Below are 16,000 nucleotides of genomic sequence, written 5' to 3'. Positions count from 1 at the left end.
ACTTTTTTCTTACATCTTCTATAACTCCTGTAGACCTAGTCTATAAGTTCCCTCCTCTAGGTCCCCATTAAAATCTTGTCTGTCCCTCCTCTAGGTTCCCATGCAAACCTTATATGTATCTCAATGATAGCATTTGTCACATTGTTGCTAGCATGATGTCTTCTCTGCCAGTCTGTGAACTTCCATGTCTTGTTTATCTTTCAGTCCCTTGCGAAGTCTGCTTAGTATCCAACGTATTGTAAGCTCACAGTAAACATTAGGTTGGATTGAATGTTAGAAATTGCTGAAGTAGATATGGTTCATATTAGTGAAGCTCTACTGCTGGAGCATCACAAAAATATTTTGAGATAATTGTTACTTTTTTCCTAATTACTTAATTCTTTAATGTTAGGTGAAAGTCCCTCTTTTGACTACGGCTGAAGTTGAGTCAGGATGGAGTATTGTTCAAATAACTTTTTATTTTAATGTATTATCTTTACTTCTGAAATCCTAACTTAGCCCTTGTTATTTAAAAGAATCATTTTTTAAAAGAGTAAATATTTGGTAGGTAAATGTCTAAGACCAGGCTAGTTCGTTCTTTTATTAAATGTTTGCCAGCACTAAATGAGCACTAGATCCTTTTTGTTCTTATTTGTTCCAGTCTGCTACTGCCAACCTTTCCAGAAAAGAAATTGTCTGTCACTTGATGAAGCCTTATTTTGTGTGGGTCACTGTACATGAGCCAGTGAAAAGTTTATCAACCTTAGATGTAGTCCAAACAACTGTTTCTTTACCATCCTATCCTCCAGGTTTTCCTAAAAATACATGTACGTTCAACCTATCCAAAACGGTGGCCTTCTGTGTATGTTTATATACTTTGTCTGTTAATACAATAGTAGTCCTTGAGAGTCTTATGTGTGTAAATATTTGTAACATGTTGTATTCTCCTTTCTTTGTTGAAGCGCTCTCCATCCTGTACTCCAGCTAGCAAAGGCAGACGTGTAAGAGACTTTTGCACTTTATGTACCCATCCTGAGGCCTTTTTACCCCTCTCTCATCCTTTTGCCTGTGATTGCGGAACCTGTTAATGTTTTTGTGGTATATTATTACATTTATTGCATGTTTGTGCTGCTGCTCCTGCTGTTGCTGTGCTGCTTTTATGTGTTTTTTTTTATTTTTTGGCTTTGGCCGCAAAGCTTTAGGAATGTTCATATAAATTGCTACAACCAAACTACTAAAATGATAAGATATCTTTTTTATTTTGATCAAGGGGAAAAGTGATCCTAAAGTATGCCTTCTAAATTAGTCAGAGATAAAGTACATGAGCTCCTAAGAATCTGTTGTAAGCAAATATGTAGATTGTTTCTTAGAGATTTTAATTATGTAGAAAGAAAACTTAGTAATTCATGTACAAAATTCAAAAATGATTTGGAATAAATTATACATCTTATTGATAGACTACAATTTTATGTAAATCAGTTCTGGAGAAATCTTGGGGTTTTTTCCTAATGTAGTTCAAAGGAATCTCCCAAAATATGTATCTAGATCTGCAGAAATAATGTTAATAATAAATCCTTTCTATTCTAACATAATTCCAAGATTTAAAACATATCAGTAACATTATTTATATATGTATTATTAACAAACTAAATATCTTCCTATACTAATGCTAGCTCCGTGTTTCTCAACTTGAAATGAGTCAGCCACTACCCCTGTGCTACAAGATTCTGACATGCCCAGAGTTGGAATTTTTCTGCATCCCAACACTAGTCATATACACACATACATACTCCCTATTGGAAAAGCGACAGGGTAGCTGACAGTGTTGGGATTTCATATACTATGTAAAATGGTAACATTAAAAAGGAAAGTCAGTGATAGGTACAAGTTCATAAGGTTCACCAGCCATCTCCATGGAGATTGATCAACACTTTACATTCAGAATTCTTGGACTCGGAAAGTTCTAGATGAGGGAATTCTCTGGTTTGTGGTAGGCATGGGAAGCAGTTGGGGTGGCCTGCTGCTTCCTGTGGTTGTGTCTTTCTGGTATGATGGAGGGTTGGTTGTAAAATAAATTTGAATAACTCTAATATAGCATATATAATATTTTCGGATTGCTGCTTAATAATGAATAAGCATTTCGGATACCAGTACAGTGGCCAGCAGAACTGCATTCAAGTGATATCTCGTTAATTATTGTGTTTATGAAAGATTACTAGTTCAACTGATTGCTTGATTATTTTGAAACTTATCGAGACTTAAAACCATTAGATATTTGGATTTATCAAATGAATTTGAATATATGTTGATTACATTACATAACCTCTAGAAGGGAAAACCAGTATGTTGTGTGCCCAGTTATATTAGGGTCAAATCATCAGCCTGTGAATTGACTAACTTTTTAACTACTTGTTTTTCTTAATAAGGTTATAATTTAGGATTTGTTTCTCTAATTTTATTATGGATTAATTTTGTCTCACTTGCCTTGCAGACATTCTGGGGCCTTGGCCACCTAGAACATTTTTTGTGAATCTTGAAATAAGAAAAAAATTGTGGAGGGAAATAGCTGTTATAAGGTCTCTCCTTAATTCTATGTCTTTAATCTATGGGATATGAATAAACTGTAATTAACCATAACCTATTGACTTATAATTACATATGATTATTTTAAACATAGATATAATAAGCTTGGTTATCTGCTTTCCTGGCCTCCTTCAGTTTATCTTTGGTTAAGTATCTGACAAAGAAAGTCAGCCACTGAAAAGTAATAGTGCCTGTGAAGATGCTTGAAGAATTACAAATTAATCAGCTGTTAAATAGAAGCATCTCAATGGCGTAGTGTAGAACCTCAGTGTTCCCGGAGACGTCGGTGTGTTTCAGTAGGACACAAATAGTTACCATTCTTAACAATGGCCTCTGTTGTAACAGTAGCATAAGATTTTATGTTATATACCATGTTTTTAGACAAGCAAATGTGCAGTATTTTAATAAATTTAAAATTAAATATCTATGAAATGTTGTATGAATGTGGTAGTATTACAAAATAATGTTTCTTGCATTCTTTTTTCTAGTATGCTATTAAACCTCATTTACAGTTTGAATACTTTTGTTTATAAGTAGTATTAAGTATAGTAGAAGAAAAAGTTTTTATTGATGATATTGTTAATGTCCAAGTAGAAATGATGAGGGAGATTTCCACAGTGCTTTCATTAATAGTGAGAAACGCTGAATGTCTTATTTCAGATTGTTCCTTTAGAGTTTGGAGCAGAGATTTTATCGCCCACATATGGCTTAACTTTCTCTTATGTTTTCTTAGAATATGTGTAAATTCTCCAGACTAAATATTCAAATCAGTATATTGAAAATAACTTGAGAATAAATTTTCTTAAAGGGAAACAAGGTGCATTATATATAACTAGGAAGCTTACCATTACTGGTCATAACCTTTAGTCATTTGTTAGGATTTGTTCTAGACAAATCCTATTTACTGTTTTCCAAATGATATAGTAGTTCTATAATACTGTTTTTGTATCATAAGCTCAGTTAACAGAAATAAATATATCACTGAAGATTTGAGTTTATACGTGTTCTAAATACAAAATACTAAATTATCTTCCACTTTGTTTTCAAAATACTTCTAGCTAAAGAATAAAGAAAATTGATAGAGACTGGATTTTGGCCAGGCATGGTAGTTCAAGCCTGTAATCCCAGCACTTTGGGAGGCCGAGGCAGGAGAATCGCTTGAGCCCAGGAGTTTGAGACCATCCTGGGCGACATAGGGAGACCCTACCTCTACAAAAAAAATTTTTTAAAAATTAGCCAGGCATGGTGCCACTACCCATATTCACAGCTACTCTAGAGGCTGAAGTAGGAGGATCTCTTCGGCTCAGGAGTTCAAGGTTTTAGTGACCCATGATTGTGCCACTGCCCTACACTGGGGGCAACAGAGAAAGACCTTGTCTCAAAAAAAAAAAAAGAGAAAAGAAAAGAAACTGGTACTTTTTAACGTACAGTTTTATGTTTAGCAATAACAAACAACTTGTTAGATGCAAACTAGTTTTTAGTAGGTTGACCATGTATAATCCGTATCAAATCTTGGTGTTTTCTACTTTGAAACAAGGTTTCTTATGAGAGGGTTGTTACTTGTACAAATCTGTAATTATTTAGGCAGTAGAAAAGGCCTGTTGATACATATTCAAGATGAGTGGTTTTAGTTATTTTTATTATTTATGGGAAAACCATGCTGTCCATAATTTGAGGAATTCTTGATAAGCGGGTCATCTAAAAATCAGTTCAGTGATCCTGAGGGGGGAGGAAAAACCTTTTTTAATGTACTACTGTAAAAATACATTTGAGAATCTTTTAGTAGAAAAATCCAATAAATTCAGGGACCATTATGAACATTTTACATTAAAATGTTTCACAATGTGGACAGTACCACTAATATTCAGCTTTTCTTCTTTTTTAACAGAGCATTAAGTAAAAATGATACTGAAGTATAGTAGATGTTTCTAATGACTTCGTCAGAGTAACACCTTAAAGTATGTTTACTTAGGAAAAGAAAATTAGCTAACCAAAAAAAAAAAAGAAAGAAAAAAATGCATTTACTTAAAGATATTTCTTATATTGAATTTATAATATCTCTGCTATTTATGTATGTTTATTACCTTTTGCTGCATTATTATACTTAATGCTATAGTATTTTAGCACATCAAAAATGACAAAAAGAATATTTTAACTTCCGTGACTAAAATATAATATTAATAATGATTACGTTTGTTTTTAAGGTTTTAAAGTACTTCGTAATAAAATAACTAATGGTATTAATCAGTTGCTTTGCTGCTATACTATATCAGAGTCATTGACAATTCATTGTTAAACTGAATCATAGGCTATCTTTAAATGCCAGCATGTATTCACTGAATATTCTGAAAGTTTAATAGAATTAATTGCTTTTTAGTGGATAGAATAAGCCATTAATTATAAATGCATTGGTAAGCATTTACTTGTGGTTAAAATTAGTAACTTCCTGAAAATTCCATTCTGGTTGGTGATAATTAAAACTTGAATAAGGAAAATAAGTGATTTGTATTTTTCTTATTTTTAGTGTTACACCACTTTTGAGATATTGTTTACACTGGTGGTAACCAAGAAATGAAATGAAATATTTAAATCTATTAATGTTACTAGCATTAGTTTCATTTAAAAGTCCTGGACTTTTTTTTTTTTTGAAATGGTTTTTGCCCTGAGTTTATTCATCTTTACCAAGCTTTGTCCTTTGTCTTTAAAAGAAACACACTTTGAAAGTAAAGTGGTAATTTTTAAATTTTAATTATTATATTCATAGGTTTTTAAAATTAAAGATACGGCTATCACTATAATTGACATAGTTCAACTTTTTAATATGCCTAATACCATCTTAAAATATTTCAGTATTTTCACTTACTTTTACTATTTTTTAAAGGAAAAATTACTTGATTTTGTTTAAAGTCTGAAATTGATTTTTACTTTAAGAGTATACAACTCTAAAAAGCTAGTATGGTAATTTTCATTATTCTACTTTATTACAATTAAGTATTTTCATTTAAAATAAATATTTTCTATTTCTGAATAACCACCTTTTACCTTATTCAGCAAAGAAAATCACTTAAATCTATCCATATCCATATTCTCTTTCATTTTTATTGATGGAGAAAACCTAGTTAGGAGAATAAGACTTGACAGAGGAGCCAAGAGGTGTGTGTTAAAAGCCTCAAGAGTTATTTAAGAGTTACTAATTTGTGTAGTCACAAATTAAATTGATAGTATATTTTTCCTTTCTCCAATATCCCACTGTCACAATATCACATTTTCATGGGATCAGCAAACATGCCGGTAAGTGTTTTAACAGCCAGCTCTGGGGCTAGAGAAAGCACTGCTTTTTAGGTTTGCTGATTTCATGATATAACCTTCCATTAGACCGTATACTGACAAAATGGCATAAGGCAGTGTTTTCTAATTTTAATGCGAGAAAGTATAAGACAGTATGCCCAACTTCTGTCAGCATGTGTTTAAACAGCTCAAAGAGCAGACCTGCTGTAAAATTTCAACCGGCGCTTTTGGAAACACCAAACACTTGGCCTTTCCCATTTTTAAAGAGTTTTTGAAATGATCAAACCCAGATATACAAACCCGTTATATCAGCTATTCACATATACACAGCATTACCTTTCACACAGGAACTTCTCATTTTATGTCTTTCAGTCAGGCTGTGGGGCTAAAGCTTTACTTTTGCAACAGGTCAGAAACTTTTAAATTTTCTTAAGATGGCCTGGTTTTTTACACATAGAACGTCCCCTAGTTAGATACCTTAAAACTTCCTGAATTGGTATTTCAGTCAGTTTTAAGTTCTTACTGGTATAAAATGTATCAATTCTGCTTTGCTTCTCAATTCCATTTTAACTGAAGCCCCTCTCCATGGACTCCTAATTCTCCTTGCAATGTATATAATCTTCTGAAAACTAGGAGGAGTAGATTTTTAGAAACTGAAAGATATTTTTGCCGCATTCCCAACTCAGGGTCATATTTCATATTTATAATCTAAACTGATTACTTTCTCTATGGCTGTCCCTGAATAAAATTGTAAACTGGGCAAAATGTGTCTTGAGTCCCATTTTCTTCCACTTTTTCTTTTCCTGGTCAAAATTTACTATCAGGAAAGGAGATAATATAACTTAACCTCCTTGATTATTAAATTACTTTGAGTACATTACTCTGCTGTGGAGATGCCTCTGATAGAACAAAAATAGTGCTGAATTTCGACTCAAGAAATGGGATACAGGCCTGGCTCTCCAACTTCACAAGGCATACTAGTTTCATGAAATCAGCCACATCACACGTACAGAGCTGATATTCAGCTGGTAAGCTTTAGTTCAGTGGTGCCACTTTTTAAAATATTGAGTATCCTAGCAGTTGGTAAATGGTTGCTGCTCCAAGACCCCTAATGCCTTCACTGAGACCCTTCTTCTCCCTACTTTTCCCAAATCCACTAACTGAAAGTTTATGGCCTGGCGGTGGGTTTGTGGTTACCAGAATACCTTTCCATGCCCACCACCCAGGAAGGCCGTAGTGGGCACCAATGGAGGGCTACGATGGTGTTACCCAGCCTGCTAGCCTGTTCCTCCCATACACTTGCCAGATTTTTAAAATTCTCCACATTGAACGAAAGTTGACTGTTTTTAACATATGCAACATATCATACATGGATAACAGTGTTCTACAGTAATTATCTATAGGAAAATATCCCCAACTTGAGAAAACAATTTGTGCCCTTAGAGATTGAAGCCACATGCCCAGAGTTCTGTTGAACTAAAAACAAATCTATGAAGTTAATTTCTAGGGGACCCTTCTTTTCCAAGTATTTCTGTTCTCAATTATTTATCATTCAACCCAGAATTTTAAAGAAATTTTGCTTTTCACTTAGTTTTGAGTACAGGGCATTGTATTTTAATTCATTGTTTTAATAGTTCTACTTTGCCGACAGTCTCAACTGCACCTGAATCTTTCAGCAGTGGCATTTCTAAGGGGTACATTATCATCATGTCTTCCCTCAAAAATATAGCCATAGTAAGAACAAAGGAAAATAATTGTAAGTTCATGTTTGAATTCTTAAACTGATGCTGTTCTTATGATTTGTGACTTCTGATCTAAGCATTGTTTTGTTGTACAACATATTCAGAATAAGTTCCAGAACCACTTTTCCAAATTGCCTTCATTGTCCTATCATTTTAAAAACTCAATCCTAGTAACTATGAAACTTGCCAAACTGACTAGTCAATCAGTATGCTTCATACGATGTTTTATGCTAAATTTTAACCCAAAGCATTTTTAATTTCTAAAAATACTTGGTTTAAAAGGATGCGACTGAACATAAGTGCTGATTTTTCTACTGGTGCAAAATAAAGGGAAGACTTCCTTTAGTGTCCTGCACAAAACTGATAGGTTAGGGTTTTTTTTACTTTCAATTGATGAGTAGTAAAAGACCAAACTTCATTCTTATCAAGGACAAAATTATCTTTAATCTGCAGTATGTATCTCTATTAAGTACTCCACATTTATTTCACATGTATGATTCATTTTGTGAAATAAAAAGTTCCATGTGGAATACCAACGTAGAATGTGTGGTAGGACCAGTGCTCAAAGTAAGAGATCAGCAGTGAAGATCAGGGAGGGGCCTTTGGTTAACTATTGTGTCAATCCTTGTTTACATTAGAGCTAGTGGTTATGCTTTTGTATAATGATGTATCCCTAATGTGAATATTCAAACTAAAGTTTGTTATCCTCCTTTCTCAAGAAATGTTGTCGTAATCATGCCTTACAGAAATTTGCTAAGAGCTGCACATTGTTTAAAAGTGATTTTTTGGGTTTTTGTTTTTCCTGACTTATTTTCCTAGACTGATCCCGTTGAGAACACATATGTATGGAACCCGAGCGTCAAGTTTCACATCCAGTCACGGTCCACATCTCCTTCCACATCTAGTGAAGCTGAGCCAGTTAAGGTGCCTCATTGGAGCAGCCCTGCTTCCCAACTTTTCACTTGTGTCAGGAAAGAGGGAATTGAATAAAACAAGTCTGTCTCTCTCCTCTTAACCAAATATATTTTGTAATAAGTTACAGTCTGTTGGAGATCATTACATTTAACTGATAATGTAGGTAGAAGTAAAAAACTAAAGAGCACATTGTCCTCAAATAGTCAACCTGAAATAGACAAAACTAACTAGAAAGATAGTCTTTAATTAGAGAACTGTGTAGAACAGAAGATTAATTATGTAAATTTTTGAATTATTAGAAACTCTAGGCAAATGGCAGTGCAGGTGCCATTCTCATATTTTAATTCTTCTAATAAATGTAATAAGTCATGATATAACTAACCTGTTACATCATAAGTAGAGCTGAAAAATAAAATAGCCACTTCTGGCAACTGAATAGTTCATTCTAACTGCTAAATTGGTAACAGTCAACTAAATCCTGGCATTTAGTACTGCAAAAACCAGTGCTGTGTTTACACTAATTGTCAATCAATGGTTTTAAATAGCCAATAGGCCAATTTTCTCATCAGAGATCATTTCTTCTACAAGTCCAAAGAATGTTGTACCTCAGCCCATGCCATCCTACCTTAAGATTCAGCTCTGGTTCTTCATTCAGCATCACAATTCAGACAAAGCTCCTTTGCTTTCCTTTTTTTTAAATCTCCAGAGCTGTGTCTAGCATTCCAATAGAAGCAGATAGTCCAATCTGAAGAGCTGTCTGAAGCGAAGTGTGAGATTGTAGTCAAGTTCTGATTTGTTTTTTCTAACTCTGTGATAGACTCCCCCAAACTGGTTAATGAGACCCTCTTGTGTTTTTAGTTATAATTGTTTTAATATTTTGAGATTATACATTTTTGTTTTAATGATAAAATATTTCAAGCATTCAGAGAATATAAACACCCATGTATCACCCACAGATTAAACAGATATGAAAATTTTGCTTAATTGTTTTTCAGAGTTTTATTCAAAGAAAATATATTTCAGAAACAGTTGAAACATCCTCGTGTATACCATTCCCCACTCTTCTTTCCCAGACATATCTAAATATCCTGAAACTGATGTGCATCTTCCCTTTCTTGGTTTTACATGTTTGTTTCATTTGTATCCATAAATGACATATGGTAGTGCTTATTATGTGTTTAGAATTTACATAAGTATTACCTGTATCCTTTTGTGATTTTTTTCATTCAAAAGTCTGCTTTTCAGGTTTATTCCTACAGATATGTGTTCATTTAGTTCATTCATTATAACTGTGGCATATATCACAACTATTTATCCATTCTCCTATAGTTGGATATTTCGGTTTTTCCAGTTTTTCATTGTTATCAGTGCTGAAGTGAATATCCTCATATCTGTTTTTGCAAGTGTGCAGAGTTTGTTTGGCATATATACTTAGTGGAATTACTGAGTTGTATGTTGTATGTATTTTCAAGTTCAACTGGTTCTTACCAAATTGTTTTCCACAGCGGTTGGACCAATTTTCATTCCCCCAGCAGTGTGTGTGAGTTCTCCATTTCCCCACATCCTCACCTCACTGTCACACATTAACTTTTGCCAGCTAGATGGATATGAAGTATCAGTTTTGTTTTACCTTGCATCTGTTTTCTAGTGTTATTCAGCATCTTTTTGTATGTTTATTGACCACTGATGATTTGCCTGTTTGTGTCCTTTGTTGTTCTATTGAATCATTTTCCCTATAGCTTTTTGTGTTCATTATATACTCTAGATACTAATTCTTTGCTAGCTATATGCATTGCAAATATTATCTCCCATCTGTGGCTTATTTTAAAATTTTATTTGTGGTGTCTTTTTGTCTTGCAAAAGTTTTTATTTTAAAATAGCCAGATTTATCAGTCTTTTTCTTTACGACTTCTGCTTTTTATGTCTTTTTAAAGCAGTTCTTCTCTTTGCTGAGATTATACAGATTTTCTTCTATATTTTCTTCTAAAAGTTTTTAAATTTTGCTTTTACTTGTTTAGGACCTTAATCAAACTGATATATATTGCTATGTATAATGGGAAATGGGCTTCTAATGTCTTTTTCCCATATGAACACGTGACCCTGCTATATTTCCCATCAATTTGTAATGTCTGTTTCTGCATTATATGCATGGATCTGTTTGGATACTCTCAATTCTTTTCCGTTGTTCTTTTGGTTACTCCTGCATTGACAGTAAATTGTCTTAATTGCAATTACTTTCACTCTAAAATAATTCCTGACACCTGGTATGGTGAGCCATCCCGCTTACCTTCTTCTTCCTTTTTGTCTTGACCTTTTAGTTTTTCATATTACTTTTAAGGTCAGCTTGTCAAGTTTCACATGGGGTTTTTGATTGGAATTGCATTAATTTATAGATCTGTTTGAGGAGAATTGACATCTTTCATGATACTGAGTATTCCATCTATGAACATAGTATACATATTAGGGATTCTCTTATATCCTTCAATAAAGTTTCATTATTTTCAGTGTATTTCATATTGCTTGTTAGATTTGCTCCTAGGTACCTTAATTTTTTTGTTGCTATGGTAAATGGAATTCTTTTTAAATACATTTTCTTACTGTGCATTGCCTTGTCTTTATAAACTCTGTATATCTTGTATCCAGCACCCTTGCTTAATTCTTTTTAATTCTAATAACCTTTGGACTTCCTATGTAAATTTGACAAATTTGTTTCCTATTGTTTTTTATTAAGTTTTATATAAATTTTCAGCATTCTCTTTTATCTTTCATATTTATCTTTTCAAATGTTAAATTATGTTTGGTTTAAAACTTTTTAAGCTATTTAAAAGTAAATAAAATCTAAATTAGAGCTAAACTCACAAACAGAAAACTCTGAGAAATTCGACTGAATTTTGTTTTAAGGCTATAGTGCATATAAATATTCTGTTTTTGGAGGTTGTATGGTAACAACAAAGATAGATTGTTGTATAGTAACAACAAAGACGAGGTTGTATAGTAACAGCAAAGAAACGACCATCCATTTTTCTTGTAATATTTTAAAATATTCTGTACTTTATACAAAGACTGGCTTTTTCCTTTTATTCTTTTGCTTGGCATCCTGAAAGGAAGTTACTTTCCATGTCTTTTTTTTTTTTTTCTTTAACTACTTTGCTGATTAAGCAGTGGCTCTTTTTTCCCCATAATAACATCCAGTGAAATTATTGGTTCTTTTCATTCAAAGAAATAGCTTACAATAAAATCCCATAAAAGAAGACCATATTTTACATAGCTACCTAAGATACGGTATGTGACTAAATTTGTATTAAGGTCAGAATTCCAATAATATTAAATAATTCCAATAAAATTAAATAATTCCCTTCTTTGGAAATTAATTTCTGCACAAAATTCCCGGTGTCAGTCTCTATCTGTCTATGTAGTCACATCCAGAGCTGTGTTCTATATATGTAATATATGTTCTGTGTATGAAAGTTGAGTAGTTAAAAGAATCTTCTAAATATTTTATTATAAATCATTTTCAGACATTTTTTAGAATTAATATGGCAAATTCAGATGAATGTAAAAATTAATATCCTCATATTTGTGTAGGCCACATGCTATGGCTTTTTTTATTTGGATCATTTGATCCAAATGATTTATTTTTGTATTTCCAGACTGAAGTAACTTACTAATTGAACAAATATTTCATTTGTAGATATTGCAGGCGGAGATTTAAATTATCAGCACTATGAGAATTTTAGCTTTATTGAGGTTTTCTTTATTATTAATTAGTAGAACTTTTTACCTTATTGATGTTTTGTTTGGTTTTATTTATTTTGGCTTCTTTCTAGTTATATTTGAAATTAATGGAGTGTTTCATGACATTTATTTCCTTTTTTGCTCCTGGGTTCAGACTGTAGACTCCACTCCACTTCCAGTTCACACACCAACCTTAAGGAAAAAAGGATGTGCTGGTTCAACTGGCTTTCCACCTAAGGTACTCAATCTAGTTATAAAGTTATAAGCATAGTGTGTTCCAAAAAAAATGAATTTTATCTGCTCTATGCATTTGCTGTGATATTTTTGATATTATTTCAAAGTTACAAACAGAAAAACTTATAAATTCTGTGTGAATGCAAATAATCACCAATAGGAAAGGTAGGGAGAGGGTACAGCACTTTTTCATCATCATCTTTTTTTTTTTCCTGAGACGGAGTCTCACTCTATCGCCCAGACTGGAGTGCAGTGGCCGCATCTCAGCTCACTGCAAGCTCCGCCTCCCAGGTTTAGGCCATTCTCCTGCCTCAACCTCCCAAGTAGCTGGGACTACAGGCACCCGCCACCTCACCCGGCTAGTTTTTTGTATTTTTTAGACGGAGTTTCACCATGTTAGCCAGGATGGTCTCGATCTCCTGACCCCGTGATCTGCCCGTCTTGGCCTCCCAAAGTACTGGGATTACAGGTCTGGGCCACTGCACCCGGCCTCATCTTCTTAAATTCAATGTTTTGAAGTCGTTACAATAAGTAGCACTTCCTCTAAGCAGTATATGCCTCAGTAAGGCATTAAGTTGAGGCCGCTTGTGGAAGAGTCTGAGACTGAAGTCAGTAAACCACTGAGAAAGAAAAACATTTAGTGAAAAATTCAAGTGGACTTTTTTTTCCCCACTCTATTTGACATAAATATGACTGAAGTATTACATTTGGTAGAATGAGAAGATGTAATTGCTTGTCTCAAGCTCCTACAAAGAAATTCCAGAAATTGGAAAACTGAATGATCTCGCTCTCCAGAGCATAAACCTTGGATAAACCACAAAATGAGAGAGGGAGGTCAATGAACCTGAAAAAATATACGAAAAATATAACTGATATAGAAGAAATACAAACTGAAATAACCTGTGCCCAGATAAAGCAAAGTTTTAAGGCCAGATAGAACAGGAATTTAAAATAAACATTAAAAATAACCTTAAAGAGATAAGAAGTATGTTGGTAACATGAGGAAGGGTAAGGTAGTTAGGAAGAAAAATAAATTGGGAATACTTGACATGAAAACAGAACTGCTGAAATAACTAAATAGATGACTTTAATAGTAGAAGGGGCAAAATGGATATCACAGATAAACAAGTTAGTAGAATGGTAGATAAGATGAAAAACAGGAAACTTAAGATACATGACAACCCAGTCAAAAGAAAATATTCTAGTAAACTAATGGCTTATAAATAAAAGGAAAAGTATTAGGCATTCAGGCAAAAAATATGTCACTTAAAGGGGAAAGAAAATGAGATTATCATCAGATTTTTTCATAGTAGCAGTATGCTAAAAACAACGGCAGTGGAATAACACATTTAAGATACCCAAGGAAAGTACAAGTCAAAGATTTTTAAGGATTTAATATTTTAAGGATAATAAAGCATCCTCCAAAAATGAAAGCCACAGAAAACTATTAAGAACATGCAAGAGCTCAGGAAATCTGTTCCCACACCCCTTCCCGAGCAATGTACTAGAGAACAAGCTTCAGACAACCAAAATGATAAGACACCAAGTAGTTTGAGAGGCAAGAATGAAGCGGGAGTCTAGAGTAAATTAGAGAATTGATTCAAAGTCCGCATAAAGTGTTACACTAGCTCTGAAAACCAGACAACCACCCCAATTCAGCAATATGTTAATTATGTGAAGTAATTAAACCAAAGAGACCACAAGACCACAAATTTAGGGGCACCATGCTCACTGGTTGGTGAGAGAAAGAAGTGTGAAACCACAAATAGTGAGATTTGTCAAAAGTCCATGTACTGAATGGCGAGACCTGAAAGCCTTTCCTCTGCTTAGCTCCCAGAATACTGACTCTTGGGACTGTAGCCTCTTCTTCCCCACTCTGCTCGGAGGATATCAGTGGATTCTCAGGTCCACTGAATGACTCAGAAAAGACCTATTGATAATGTCATTTGGGGCTCCCTAATGAGATGGCTAGGTCCCTTCTTAACAAGCACATCGTATGTTTGCTCTCACATGTGCACACATAGATATACACAAAATCTCTTTAGCTTTTTTACTGACTGTTATAAACGTTGAGATTCCCAAGAGTCAGTAGACATTTCAAAATTATCTAACAAAAGAAAAAGATCAGGGATACATGGTGGCTTACACCTGTAATGCCAGCATTTTGGGAGGCTTAGGTGGACTGATCTCTTGAGTCCAGGGGTTCAAGACCCACCTGGGCAGCATGGCAAAACACTGTCTATATGAAAAATACAAAAATTAGCCGGGCATGGTGGTTTGCACCTGTAGTGCCAGCTACTTGGGTGCTGAGGAGGGAGGATCGCTTGAGCCTGGGAGGTCAAGGCTGCAGTGAGCTGAGATCGCACCACTAAATTCCAGCCTCAGCGACATGGTAAGACCCTGTCTCAAAAAACAAAAGAAAAAGATCAAAACAAACAAATATTTCCTGTTTTCGTTGAAGGAAAAAGGGACAATGCAAAAAGCAGAAAGAAACAGAGCAATATGAGAACAAGAAGTCTCAAAGAAAATATGATAAATATTTTTTAAATTCAGTAGATGAGTCACAAGATAAATTTGAGAATTCTCTTAGAAAATATTGCAAAAAATCAGGTAGAAATTAGGAAAAGAAAATAGAAGAAATCAATATCCAACAAACAGAAGTTCCTGAAAAGGAAAACAGAAAAAAGAAAAGGAAGGAAATTATCAAGTAAGTAAAAGACTTTTTCCTGTAACTGAAAAACGTGTTTCCAGATTGCAGACTTCCATCAGTGCCTACTAGCACTAGTGGATGACAAATACCTGTCCCCAGTCACATCATTGTGTGAGTTTTCAAGATACCAAAGATAGAACTTTTTAAACCTTTAAGGAGATGAAAAAAAAATCACATCCAAATATTCAGGGATTGAAATGACATACTTATCCAAAGCAAAATGAAAAGAATAGTTAGAAGGTAAAATGATTTCAAGCTAGGATTTTTGATTCACTGTCAAATGTCCCATCGAGTTGCAGAGGGAAAAAATGCATTTTGAGAAATTCCAGAGCTCAAAAAAATTTATCACCCATGTGCCACTTTCTAAGGAAACTTAATTAGTTCTACCAGAACAAGGAAGGGGGCCAGGAAAGAGAAAGACATGAGGCCTATAGAAGAAGGAATTGTACACAGACCGGTTAAGAGAAAGACTGGAATAGGAAACCAGAGGGCTTCAGCTGGGTTGTCTTCAGGTTGATAGAAAGGGGTAAAGGGGCTGAAAGGCTTCCAGTGTGTTTGACTATGTCGTAAATAGATTCCACGGGATTTTACAGTTCCTTAGAAGAGTCTGGAAGATTTACTGATAGAGATACAGAAAGGTAAAAGTCAAGGGTGGGAGGGGCACTATTGACTTTAGAAAAATCATAAGGTTATACAAGTAAGAAATGATAACCATAGTGTACTTCTTAGTGAATAATGATTCTCTAGTCATAATAACTTAGACATTACATATAAATTTTAAGCTAAAATTGTACTATAACAATATTGGGAAAAA

At 34.0% G+C, this 16,000-nt stretch overlaps 1 protein-coding gene across 8 annotated transcripts in view; it reads left to right on the top strand.

Moving 5' to 3' along the window:
* The window catches only part of CDC42BPA (CDC42 binding protein kinase alpha), a 329,925-nt gene that overhangs the window by 255,124 nt on the left and 58,801 nt on the right, over nt 1–16,000 (top strand). For 3 of the 8 annotated variants that reach the window (XM_010381838.2, XM_010381864.2, XM_010381872.2), the window contains 2 exons: nt 8,412–8,516; nt 12,397–12,480. In XM_010381838.2, the coding sequence (XP_010380140.1) occupies nt 8,412–8,516; nt 12,397–12,480 (189 nt within the window). Of the gene's footprint in view, nt 1–941; nt 981–8,411; nt 8,517–12,396; nt 12,481–16,000 lie in introns of all 8 variants that reach the window. The other 5 variants (XM_010381856.2, XM_010381890.2, XM_010381881.2 and 2 more) reach the window with 2 other exon arrangements.

The sequence above is a fragment of the Rhinopithecus roxellana genome, chromosome 8 (assembly GCF_007565055.1).
Source record: "Rhinopithecus roxellana isolate Shanxi Qingling chromosome 8, ASM756505v1, whole genome shotgun sequence".
Taxonomy (NCBI): domain Eukaryota; kingdom Metazoa; phylum Chordata; class Mammalia; order Primates; family Cercopithecidae; genus Rhinopithecus; species Rhinopithecus roxellana.
Note: the sequence above shows the minus strand (reverse complement) of the source record. Positions and strands in the feature narration are given on the sequence as shown.